The sequence below is a fragment of the Prionailurus bengalensis genome, chromosome B1 (assembly GCF_016509475.1).
Source record: "Prionailurus bengalensis isolate Pbe53 chromosome B1, Fcat_Pben_1.1_paternal_pri, whole genome shotgun sequence".
Taxonomy (NCBI): Eukaryota; Metazoa; Chordata; class Mammalia; order Carnivora; family Felidae; genus Prionailurus; species Prionailurus bengalensis.
In genome coordinates, this window is record NC_057344.1 from 138,187,005 (window position 1) to 138,200,395 (window position 13,391).

The window sequence follows — 13,391 nt, forward strand, 5'->3', positions numbered from 1 at the left end:
TTTTTGCTACTATTTCTTCATTGGATATAACTGAAAATACTTTTAAAAGTAAATGGAGTTAAATAAAAATTCTTAACAAACTCAGTTTCATAAGTCCAAGTAATTTAAATAAACGTGCAAGTGAATGAGCACTTGTGACGGTGTAAAAATACTGTTTCGTACATTCAGAAGTTATTTTATAGTCTTTACCATAGATGAGGCACTGGAGTAGGAATTTAGGGACACAGCAGCATGAGACAGACATAGTCTCTTTTGTTAATAATAATAAATTTGATTATATTTATGACCTTTATATTTGGTCTCCTTAGTGAGGTGATACTCTGAGTAGCTTTAAAAATTATTAGATGGGGGCACCTGGGTGGCTCAATGAGTTAAACATCTGACTTCAGCTCAGGTCATGATCATACAGTTCACGAGTTCGAACCCCACATCAGGCTCTCTGCTGTCAGTGTGGATTCTCTGTATCCCTCTCTTTCTGCCCCTCCCCTGCTCGCACACACTCTCTCTCAAAAATAAAAAAAATAAACATGTAAAAAGAATTTGTTGGATGATTAATTTGCATATTAGGTCTGAACCAATAGATCTGACATGAAACACTTAAGTGAAAAGCACTGGTCATGTAAGTGGTTTAAAATCCCAAGAAGCATAACTGTAGTTCAAGTAAGCAGATTGCACTACTGGAATATAGCTCATGTGTTTCCTTTTTAATAATTTTGAAATAACTTACTTTGGGTTCACATAAAATCACGTAGCTGTTGTGTTGACAGCAGTTACTACTGGAACTAAGTTTCTAAACCAAAATTCTAGGAGCCAGTGACTTTAATTTTGAGGCTGATGAACGTGGTTGACAGTAAAAATAAACTCTGTAAGTAGGTGGGTCTGCATATATAATGCTTTTAATCAGATAATTTCTAGTTTTATGTATTTTAACAATGATTTTTCTGGGATGCCTGAATGGCTCATTCGGTTAAATGTCCGACTCTTGATTTTGACGCAGGACACAATCTCACAGTTCATGGGTTTGAGCCCTGTGTTGGGCTCTGTGCTGACAGCATGGAGCCTGCTTGGGATTTTTTTCCTCTCCCTCTCTCTCTCTGCCCCTCTCCCTACTCTTGCTTGCTCTCTCAAAATAAACAATAATAATAAAAAAAAAATAACCAATGACTTTTTTATGTGACTTGCACTGATTTTTGTATTCCAGATATTGTGATTGCTTTGCAAATGGTGAATTTTGCAACAACTGCAACTGTACTAATTGTTATAATAATTTGGAACATGAAAATGAAAGGCAAAAAGCAATAAAGGTGATTACTTTTTATTTTATTTAACTGACAGAAATTTCCAGTTTCACCTGATTTTTGTAGAACTTGGTTCCTTTACAATGAAAATTAATTCCTTTTGCTGTATTTAATCTAATGTGATTGGGCTTCAGTTGATATTTGATCTGTTTTAATAGGCATGCCTTGACAGAAATCCAGAAGCTTTTAAACCTAAGATAGGGAAAGGAAAGGAGGGAGAATCAGATCGACGTCACAGCAAAGGATGTAATTGCAAACGATCAGGATGTCTTAAAAACTACTGTGAATGCTATGAGGTGAGATGCTGGTTGGGGAACATAATCTAACCATTTTTTTGAAAATAACTTTAGAAAGGTATATTGTAAAAATTTACTTACAAATTGGGAAATTATTCTGCTATCACAGTTTGAAAATATGCACAGTCGTTGCAAGGGCCCTAGTTTGAGGAAGACCTTCTGGCCTCCCAAGCAGGGCTTCAGAGGAACAATACCTTGGTCTTGTCATTATGGCTTTGGGACTCATTACCTGATTCCCAGTTCATAACTTCTTGATCATTATACCTGAAGTGTGTAAATCAGAGCAACAATTTATTGATTTTTAGTAAAAATAACATCAGGGGGCGCCTGGGTGGCCCAGTCGGTTGGGTGTCTGACTTGAACTCAGGTCATGATCTCATGGTTCATAAGTTCGAGCCCCGCATTGGGCTCTGTGCTGGCAGCTCAGAGCCTGGAGCCTGCTTCGGGTTCTGTGTCTTCCTCTCTCTCAGCCCCTTCCCTGCTTGCTCTCTCTCTCTGTCTCAAAAATAAGTAAACATAAAAAAAAAAACTTTTTGGGGGTGCCTGAGTGCCTCAGTTGGTTGGGCATCCAACTTCAGCTCAGGTCATGATCTCACGGTCAGGTCTGTGAGCTCGAGCCCCACATCGGACTCTGTGCTGACAGCTCAGAGCCTGGAGCCTGCTTCAGATTGTGTCTCCCTCTCTCTCTGCACCTCCCTCACTCAAACTTTGTGTGTGTGTGTCTCTCTCTCTCTCTCTCTCTCAAAAATAAATAAACATTAAAAAAAAATAAATAAAAATTTTTTTAAATAACATCAAAGTGGTTTGGAAACTAGCAGTTGTCTTTAATGGAAGAGTAGTGCTACCAACTGTCCCCCCTGGGCTTTTGAAAATATATGTGGTTACAAAATAGTCTGCATTCCAGGGGCAGTCCTGAAAGTGAAGATTTATCTTGCCCAACATGCCTATAGTGCCTTGTTGAAGAACAGTGCTCTTTGGAAAACTGAATTATGTTACGAAGTTTGCTTTCTGAGCATAAAAATAGGGAAGAAACATGAAATATTGCTGGTTGAGGTTATTGGTCATGGTGAAGTGATTGCATCCATTTTTGCTGCTGACCATGATTAGTCAGGCATCTTTGACAGGTGCTATTTATTTTATTTTTAAATGCTATTTAAATCATCCCCTTCTTGCTATAGACGAAGTACTATATAACTACATTGTTTTTATTTTCAAATAAACATTGTTTTTATTTTCAAAGCTTAAATAGAATAATCTATTCATGCCCAAGATGAACCCTGTGTTAGCGTATTTGCTTTTTTGGTGTACCTGAAACTCTTCACTGACAATCTTTGGAATTGAGTCATCCCTATAGTTAGCTGGCTCTTCTCATCTATTAGATTTTCATACTTTCAGATTTCATATTCAGAAGGATACCTTATTTTTTGTTTTGGCAGAAGCCCTGGCGTTGTACTTGGTAAAGCAGTACCAAGGACGGCATTCTCCCCTCATAAGGTTGCTCTGCTTTAGGAGTGTGTGCCTGCCATTCCGTGCCCCTTCCCATTCAAAATGTGTCACAGTAAAGATTATGTGTGCTGTTTTCCCTATGTAATGAATTCGTAATTCACCTGTGTTAGAAGTCAAATACTCCTTCTAAGAAGTATAGTAAGGTAACCTCTTGTTGGTCCTAAAGTCAAAATGAATGAAAATTGTGTATAATTAAGAGTATTTTGAAAGTGTCTTAAATAATGCTTTAGAGTCCAACAAGTCAGTTTTTTATCCTTTTTTATCCTGAATTTTTATTTGAATTAAAAAAAATTTTTTTTAAGTTTATTCATTTTTGAGAGACAGAGAGCAAGCAGGGGTGGGGCAGAGAGAGAGGGAGATGCAGACTCTGAAGCAGGCTCCAGGCTTTGAGCTGTTAGCACAGAGCCTGACGTGGGGCTTGAACTCACAGAATGTGAGATCAGACCTGAGCCAAAGTTGGATGCTCAACCAACTGAGCCACCCAGGTGCCCCTGGACTCCTTTATTTGAACACATGATGAAATAGGTGGCATCTGTTCATAAACCATGTCATACAAAATTTGTCATGGATATTTAAAAAATGTAAGAATAGCATATTCTTATTATCAAACCAAGTCCACAAAAAGAGACAAAATGGAAATTGATGTAAAGCTGGGTCAGAAGGGCAAAGAAGCCCTTCCATGCATATGGCATTGAACGGTCTGTACATGCTAGGCGTATGATAAACATGCAAGAACCAACAATTATATATTTATATATAGAGAGAGAATTTATAGAAATAGAAAAGCTCATTGAAGTATACTAAAAGAGAGAAAGCTGCCCAGTTATAAAAATCCTTGACTTTCAGGACACACATAGTGTCTAATAACTAACTTGTCGCTCTCAAAGACCAAGAAATGGAAGAACTGGAATGCACTAATCTAGGACTAGCAGTGGCTGATTGGCCCCTTGTGAATTGGTTGTGATATTGTCTGACAGTTTGTGTGTTCATTTGTTGGTCTTTTGAACTGAATTGGCTTTTTTGGTCCAGTTAGTCTGCATCTGGATAACACATGCCTGTTCCTTTCACTCAGCTTTCAAGGCTTGTTGAGTGGAGATGTGAGCGTCCACATTTTTTAAATGGCTGTGCCTTGTAACTTTTTTTCCTCTCCTTGTTTTTGACCACAAGGGAAGTTGAAGCTAAACGGATACTCTGTCATTCTAATTTCTTCTTCCTGAGTTCCTGTTAGATTATTAGTACCTTTCTTACGGTTCTTCATACTTAATCCAAATTATCGTTATTGGTGTGTCTTTTTCACCCTTGATATCAGGGATTTTATCTCTTCATCATTAGATACTTATTAAGTGTAGCTTAACTCCATTAACCCAGAATGTATATCCATTTTGTTCCCTTGGTAAAGAGAATTTATTTGTGTATTGTAAGAAAGGAGCAGGGTTAAATGTGTTCGTCATAATACGATTTGTTTGTCTTGCTAGGTGCTGTAGAGAGAAAGGGCAGTTGGTATGTTTCTTTAAATTGACATGGGTTCACTGAAGAAACTGCATCCAACAAAAGATACTCAAATTTACTAGGCTTGGGAAATGTCAATGACGGAACAATGAGATCTCACTTCACCTCTTTCCCCCAGATTGCTAAATATTAAAAAGAGCTAGAATATACACTGTTGGAGGGAATGTGGGAAAGGCTTCTTTTATACATTGCTGATGAGATGTGAGGTGTTACAGCCTTTTGTAAAGACAGTCTGCTCACATCTATTAAAATACACATACCCTTTGGCCAGTGAGCCCAATTCTAGAAATGTAGCTCATAGAAATAAAAGCATATATATGTATATGTATATAAAATAATCTTTTATGCATTATTTGTAGTACTCAAGAACTGGTAACAAAATAGATGCCCAGCAACAGGCAAGTGAATGCCCAAATAAAAGGTGGCACATCTATACCAGGGATTAATACTCAGCCATTAAATAGAATGAATTCAGCCTATGCTAGATGACTTGGGGGGAGGGATTCCATGAGGTGTAGTGTGAGAAACGGAAGATGCAGAAAGTGGGGCATATGATTTTGTAAAACACACTAAAAAAAAGACGTGTATTTGTTAGTTAAGATAGGTATATGTACATAAGGGCTGTGTTTTTCATAAATATATATGTTTTACACATTTTTACATACAAGGACACACTGGTTTAATATGGACTATGGAAGGATTTGGGGAAGCTGGAGAAGGGGATTCACGGAGGGAGATTATGGAGATTATCCATAATAAAAATAGCATCTACGAAATTCCTTTCATGTGATAATTGTGTGTTTGCATAAGTGGGAAATGATCAACACGTTGAGGTGGATGGATTCCGGATAACTGGTATTTTTTTAATATTGTATCATTCATATTCTTTATAAAGAACACATGTTAATCATATCAGGAGGAAAACCTTTAGCGGGGGAAGAAATGATGTGGAAGCACTCAAAAACAAACACTGTGTAGCCACTCTCGGACTTAAATATTTGACCTGTCCACGTGTAGGTAGCCCATTGAGTGTCAGGAAGAGAGGTTTCCATTGTATCTTATGTCATTTGAGCAGTTAGTTCTGTTGTCTGTTGATTTGATTAGAGTCTACTTAAGAGTAATGCTTTTTGGGTTTGATTTGGAAGCTTTTCTTTTGTAAATCTTTTAGGCAAAAATAATGTGTTCCTCAATATGCAAATGTGTTGGCTGTAAGAATTTTGAAGAAAGCCCAGAACGAAAGACACTGATGCACTTGGCAGACGCAGCTGAAGTAAGGGTACAGCAACAGACGGCAGCGAAAACTAAGTTATCTTCTCAAATTTCGGACTTGCTTACTAGGCCAACACCAGCTTTGAATAGTGGAGGAGGAAAGTAAGTCAGTATTTTAATGTCTTTTTTATAGTATAACATCAGTATTATTTCTGGTAAAGTTTCTTCTTTTTGGACAAGGCTAAGTTCATGCTTTGCCTTGTTGCAAACCTCTTTTTGCATTTTCTATCTCTAGTTACTTGTAAAGGATTTTGAAGGTAATAGGAAAACCACTGTGAGATATAGTACACACTTCTAACATGCTTTGTGCTTAATTCGATTTCTCTCCACTAAGATGAGGTAGTGATGTAATTTGACAAATCCCTAAGAAAACTGAATTTTTTACACCTGTTTCTGGTAGCAGTATCATTCACACTTTTGCACATCCTTACCTTCTGTTGCCTTTTCCGTGCCCATGTAGCACTTTTCCCCATCCTACTGGGGCACCTTGTTTCACTGGACTGCTAAACTCTGGAATAGGAAAGCTCAAGCTTTAAAGTTCGGCCGAGATGAGTTTAAATACTGTGTGTGCTACGCAGTAGTTTATGAATTCGACAAGCACTCCCCCTCTCTAGGTCTCGGTTCTCTTGTCCTTCCCATCATCCTTACCAAGTGGCCACAAAGAATAAAGCATCGCTGTCCCAGTGTTTGGCAGGGTCCTATGCCACACAGCTTGCTGGTGTGGATTTGTATCAGAGGGTTTAGTAGAGGTTAGCTTGCAGAATTATTAAATGCAATGAGCCTTCCAGATGGTATATTATGTAAAATGCCTAAGTTGAAATAGGCTCCAATGCTTACAGAAATGCTTCTTTTTGTACAAAATATTTCAGATAGCAATTCTGAAGAACTATTATACAGTGTTACTAACTATACAATATTAACGTTATTGTAATAGTATAATACTTTCTAACTTAAAGTGTTTTACATTTTAAAGATTTTTATACAACTGTACAGCAGCCCAAACCCTCAATTACTCTCTTGTCACAGTAGGTCTGAATTTCAGACTTCATTTGTTTTGCAGTTTCCTTCTGTCAGTGTCGTTGGTAACATTAGTGTCGTGGTTACGTTAGGTTGCCTGATTTGTCTCTGAAGGCTTTAAGACATGGCTACATATAGCAAGCCTCAGGATGGATTGCTCTTATTTAATACTTAATAGTTGAGGTCTTTATGAATGAAACTCCATGTAGAGAACAGCATTTGGTTTCCCCAAAAGTTTTGTTTGTCATGATGGAAAAATGCAAAATTTTGGTGTGCTTTTTGCTTTGTGAACAATATATGGGACTCTGGGAAAGTACTTTATTTTTAGTGTTGTCCAGGAGATACTGCTTGCAGTGCTCAATCTTATTCATTCATTGAACAGATATTCATGGAGTGTTTCTATGTGTCAGGCAGTGTTCTAGGCTGTGAAGAAACAGCAATAAATAAAACAAAGACTGCACTCTGAAAACTAATTCACGAATTAGGAGAATTTGTTATAGAATTATCCAGTTGACATACAGAGTTAACATCTTTTAGTTAACCAGATAACCTTGTGTAGGTAATAAGACATGTATTTTATGTAAAATTATATTTTCTTATATGCAATAATAAAACAGGTCTAACTTTTTAAAGCTCTTTGGGCTGTGCTTGTGCTCACTGCACAAATTGTAATGTTCAGTGTGTTGGTGAGTCATGAACATGTTAACAGATTTTCATGTGAAGTAATGTCATCCACTTTTGTTGTTATTCAACACCATCATCGTCTCTCTTTCTCTCTCAAAAAATCATTTCAGATTGCCATTTACATTTGTAACTAAGGAAGTAGCGGAAGCCACATGTAATTGCCTTCTTGCCCAGGCAGAGCAGGCAGACAAGAAGGGAAAATCAAAGGCAGCAGCCGAACGGATGATACTGGAGGAATTCGGACGATGTTTGATGAGCGTCATCAATTCTGCAGGCAAAGCAAAAAGTGACCCTTGTGCCATGAATTGCTAACTCTTGCACAAAAGACTGATAAATGGAACTGTACAGAAAATTGAAGGTCCAGGGACACTTGATTTTCTGGAAGATAATTTAACAATGATTGTACTGTTAAGTCAGTCCTTGTGTGACCTGAAGTTATAATATTGAAAGAAGAAATTTTAAGTGAGGAAATTAGTACATTTTAAATCTTAGTTAAATCTGTTTATGCCCCTTCTAAATTGAGTTTTTCTTTATTGTATTATATAGATTTTTAATTTGCATGGGTTTCTTAAGAATTAGATGTTCTATCCATCTGATGCTGTTGACAAAGGACATTTATAAATTAATATAATTTATAATGTATGGCGTTGTAGGACTTTGCTCCAGTAGAAAAAGCCAGAGAACCATTGGTATTACCCAGTCATTCTTTGGCACTAGACCTAAGCAGATAGAATGTCTACATAAACAAATTCTTATGAAACATATTCAAATGACATTTTTGTGTTTAGAAAAGCACTACCTTTTTAAGAAAAAACTTTTTAGCACAGATTCTGGAATAATATCGTGTTGTCACTTTGGGAATGTCAGAAGGGGAAGGAATCCATAGGCATACTTTTAAAATTAAGAAGTTGTTTTTTAAGAAAAACTGTTAAGGGACAGGCAGTAGTTCTTGATAGGCAAGGTGTTTCTCTAAGAAAGAGTGACTAAGAAATGCTCTGGGATGTTTCCATTTTCTTTGAAGGAGGTGCTGTGTATTTGAAATGATATTAATAAATTGTCAAAGTGATTACTGGGTACTATTAAAAGTGAGAGGTGCATATGAATAGAACTTATTATGTAGTGATAATACAGAAACTTACATAATCATCAGGTATAAAATTTGACTTGGAGAAATAAAGAACATTGAAGCTCTAATAAATGAATTGAGGGAAAGACTTTTCATCTATACAATTCTCTTTATAGACTTTTGAACTAAGAGGTCTCAATCCAGTGTAGGAGTCTTATTTGATTTACTGAAAGGGCCTCCTAACAAAGCTTTCAAAATTATAGTGGGACTTCTTTTTATAAGGGAAGCTTAAAATGGCATTATTTTTAGCCAGTGATTTGATAAGCTGAAGGTATGAGTGTTTTCTTATTATTACTAAATTAACCTAAGTCATTTTCACAAATTCAAAATTCAAGAGCTTTATGAATTTAAGAGCCTGTACGAGGACTCTGGATTTTATGACAAGAAAAACCATGTTGGAATTCAGGCATTTTGTTAGGTACCTTAATCCTCAGTAATTATTAGTATATGATTATTACATTTCCTACAAGGAATCTATAGTTGTATGTATTAAGTGTGTATATATGTTCATATGAACATGCAAGATATAGGCAATAGAAATTAAGTAATCCAAAAGAAGATTCCGTTATTCATTGAAGTATCTTCCTTTTGAAATTTGGATTTATAAAATTATAGTGCAGTAACTTTAAATGTAGATAGTGCAAACATTCTTAGCACCTCAATCTAGTATGTTTAATTAAAATTTGTATAAATGTAAATTAGTGTAAGAGGATAAAATATCTAATCAAGTTATTTTTCAAAAGATTACAATACCTTTTTGGTCTAAACCTAAACTTTGTTCATTTTGTACATATTCTGTGTTTAATTCTAATTGCACCTTTGTGATGTGTATTTATATACAGTGTGCAGAAAATGTTTGTGAAATTTGGATTACAATTGTAGATTATGTATGACGGCATTGCTTGAGAATGTTTTGCTTGTAAAAACTTGAAGGTGCAATCAAATGCTACTAGTTTTTCTGATTTTCAAGAAGCTATCTAAAGTATTAAGACTTTCCTTCCTGTGTAGTACTTACTAAGCAACTTTTTGTATTTAGGCATTTGCATCAAATTGCTGAACAAGATTAATATCCACATTAATTCAACAATTTTAAAAGACTATTTGGGGAGGGTTGGGTATATAATTTTTTTAGCTCTATTTACATCCCAAAGTAGAAAGATTAAATTTATATTTACTAGAGCTATTCGAAGAATACACTTTTCTATATTGTAAAAACAGGACAGCAAAGTAAATCATACAGAAAATAAACATTTATACTATTCTGTAAAAAAAAAAAAAAGTTTGTTTTTTTTCTTTAAGAACACCACTTTTAACCATTTAATGTACCAGAAAAGAAACTTAAAATATCTGATTTTAAGTAAATTTGACATTACTTCTGAAAGCACACAAATAATAAGTATAATTTTGCCCAATTATCATTAACCCAAAATTGCTTTGAAATGAAAATAGGCCTTTTTTCCACTGTGTAAGGGCAGAAACTCAGTCTACTCTTTCCTTTCTTTTTTGATGTTTTTCTTTCTTTTTTAATGTTTGATGTTTTTATAGTGAGCACCTTTCTCAGTTTCCTTTTCTTTCAAGAACAAAAAGCAACCTGTAGGTCTTATCTGGGAAACAAAACCTTAATGTTGCAGGTAATAAAACAAGCAGAGCAGCGACTTTAGGGAGAGACTACTGCTTTAGCTTCCCAGTTCTTGGATTCAGACAACTAACATTTTCTAAATCTTATGTCAAATGTGAATAAAAAAAATCTTTAGAAAAGTTTTCCACTTTTATTGTTCTGTAACAAACAGCTAAGAGAATACTTGTTATGTAAACGCAGCTTCAAACTAGGATCTCTACCATCATGTTGCATCCTTTTTCAGCATTTTCTGTAGAAATTCCGTAGCAGCAACCCAAAGGAGAAGGAAGCCAATCAGCTATAGAAAGCCTTTACTATTGGAGTTATTTTCTACTGTGTCAATTACTTAGGGCTGTGTGTGTCTGTGTGTGTGTGTGTGTTTCCTTAATGCAGATTTTGTCATTATAGACCAAATGTGAGGTTTTTATGATCCAAATGACTTTATAGAATGAAAGGTATAAGGGCTTTTTTTTAAATTATAATTTTTAAATAGTTTTATGAAAGCATTTAAGGCATTTTTTTTTCTCAAAAGCATTAAGAAAATATATTCAGGGTAATATTTACTATAAGGCCAGAGACATTTAACTCCCTGATTATATTATCAAATGAAGTCTAGCAATAGATAAAAAGAATGCATCATGACCAGGTTGGGTTTATCTCCGGAATAAAAAGTTGACAACATTCAAAAATAATGTAACTCACTGCATGGATATAAAACAGAAGTAAAACTGTATGATCGTAAAAGTTGCAGAGAACCTTTTGAATATACTAAAAACTACTGAACTTTAAAAGGGTTAATATTACAATATGTATATTATAGCTCAAATATTTTTCCAAAAAAGTTAAAAGGTACAGAAAAATTATGACAAAATTCAAGACCCACTTATGACTGAAATGTGCACACACACACACACACACAAACTCTTCAGCACACCAGGAAGAGAAAAGGATTCTCAACCTGAAAAGACCATTTACTAAAAAGCCTACAGCTAATATCGTATGAATGGTGAAGACAATGTTTCCCTGCTAGACTAGGAACAAGACACTCCTACAACATTGTATTGGAGGTTACTGTATAGTAAGCAGGGGAGCACAGATTGGAAATAAGACAGTATCTACTGGTCAACGTGACTGCCTATATACAAAAGTCAGTAATCTTTAAAGAAAAACTAGAAGAAGTGAGTTTAAGCAAAGTCAGTATGTAAAATTGTATTTTTACATAGTAGCAACGAACATTTAGAAACAAATTTTTACAATTAGCATAGTAGCACCACAAAATGTGAAGTGTAACAGATATATACAAGATCTGTAGGTGAAGTGTAGAAAACATTGATAAAATCAGAGAAGACCTTAAAAAAGGAAAGATCTACCATGTTTGTGAATTGGAACATTGGATACTATGAAGATATCACTTCTCTCCAAATTGATCTTTAGATTCCCCAAAGCTCCAGCCAAAATCCCAGCAGGAATCTTTGTAAAAAATCAACAAGCTGATTAAACAATATATAGAGAAAGGTACAATTAGAACAGCCAAACATTTCTGAATAACGAACAAAGGTGAAACTCCTACTTGACTTCAAGGCTCATATAAGGCTCATCAGGTCACTGTGGTACTGGTGAAATGTTAGACCAATGGATCAATGGAACAGAACAGAGCCTAGAAGTAGACCCATATATATGTGGTCAATTTCTTACAAAGGCTCAAAGGTAATTCAGGGAACAATAATCTTTTTAACAAACACTGCTGGGATATCCATATGTAAAATATGAATCTCAACTTCTACCAAAGACCAGAATGAACTGAAAATGGATCATAACCTAAAAATGAAAAACCTAAAGCAACCAAATACCTAGAAGATAACATGAGAAGAAAAATCTGTGGCTTTGGGTTAGGCAACGTCTTCTTAGATATGAAACTAAAGTATCCCTAAAAGATAAAAACTGATAAAATCCATTTTTCAAAATTAATGTCTGCCCTTCAAAACACAATAAGAAAAGCCACAGACTGGCAGAAAATATTTGCAAAACACATTAGATAATGCACTTCTATCCAGAATATATAATTAACACTCAATAAAAACAACCAACCTTCCGAAAGAGGGGCAAAAGACTTCAACAGACCTTTCACCTAAGATTATGTGGATGGCAAATAATCCTATGAAAAGATGCCCAGCATCATTAGCCATTAGGAAAATGGAAATGAAAGCCACAGTGAAATATTACTGCACACCTATTAGAATGGCTAATTCAAAACTAAACCCTGGCCATACCAAGTACTGGGAAGAAAGGAGAGGAACTGGAAGTTTCATACATTTCCTGATTGGAATGCAGAGTGGTGAAGTTATTTCACAAAAAGAGTTCTGGCAGTTTGTCATAAAGCATAATATATACTTACTATGTTACCCATTGTATGGATACAACACATTTTTACTTATCCATCAGTTGGACATTTCGGTTTTCTCACTTTGTAGCTATAATAATATGAAATTTGTGTACAAATTTTTACATGAACATGTTTTTATTTCTCTTGGATATATATATGCCTGTCAGTAGAACTGCTAGGTGATATGGTAACTCTGTTCAACCTTTTGAAGAGCTGCCAAGCTGTTTTCCAAAGCATCTGCATTCCCACCAACAGTGTAAGAGGGTTTCAATTTCTCCACATTCTTGTCAACACTTGCTATTAACTTTCTTACTATAACCATCCTAGTGGGTGTAAAGTGATACCTCAGTGTGGTTTTGATTTGCATTTCCCAGATGGTTTATGATGTTGGGCACATATTCATGTTTTTATAGGCCATTTGTATTATCTCCTCTGAAGAGTGTCTATTTACATTCTTTACCCATTTTTCAAACTGGGTTATTTGTCCTTCATTATTGAGTTATAGGAGTTCTTTGTATATCCTAGATACAAGTCCTTTATCAGATGTGTGAGTAGTAAAAATTTTCTCCCATTCTGTGGGTTGTCTCTTGACAGTGTCCTCCAAAGTAAAAGTTTTTTTGTAGTTTTTTTTGGTGAAGTCCAATTTATTTTTTGTTCATGTTTTTGGTGTCATATTTAAGAAACT

The 13,391-nt window shown here is 35.3% G+C and overlaps 1 protein-coding gene across 6 annotated transcripts in view; it reads left to right on the forward strand.

The window, feature by feature from the left end:
- The window catches only part of LIN54 (lin-54 DREAM MuvB core complex component), a 72,996-nt gene extending 61,992 nt beyond the window's left edge, over positions 1 to 11,004 (forward strand). For all 6 annotated transcript variants that reach the window (XM_043572301.1, XM_043572297.1, XM_043572299.1 and 3 more), the window contains 4 exons: positions 1,202 to 1,304; positions 1,457 to 1,594; positions 5,778 to 5,980; positions 7,690 to 11,004. In XM_043572301.1, coding sequence (XP_043428236.1) covers positions 1,202 to 1,304; positions 1,457 to 1,594; positions 5,778 to 5,980; positions 7,690 to 7,891 — 646 coding nt within the window. In that variant the 3' untranslated portion in view covers positions 7,892 to 11,004. The remainder of the gene's footprint in view (positions 1 to 1,201; positions 1,305 to 1,456; positions 1,595 to 5,777; positions 5,981 to 7,689) is intronic.
- Positions 11,005 to 13,391: the final 2,387 nt, after the last annotated feature.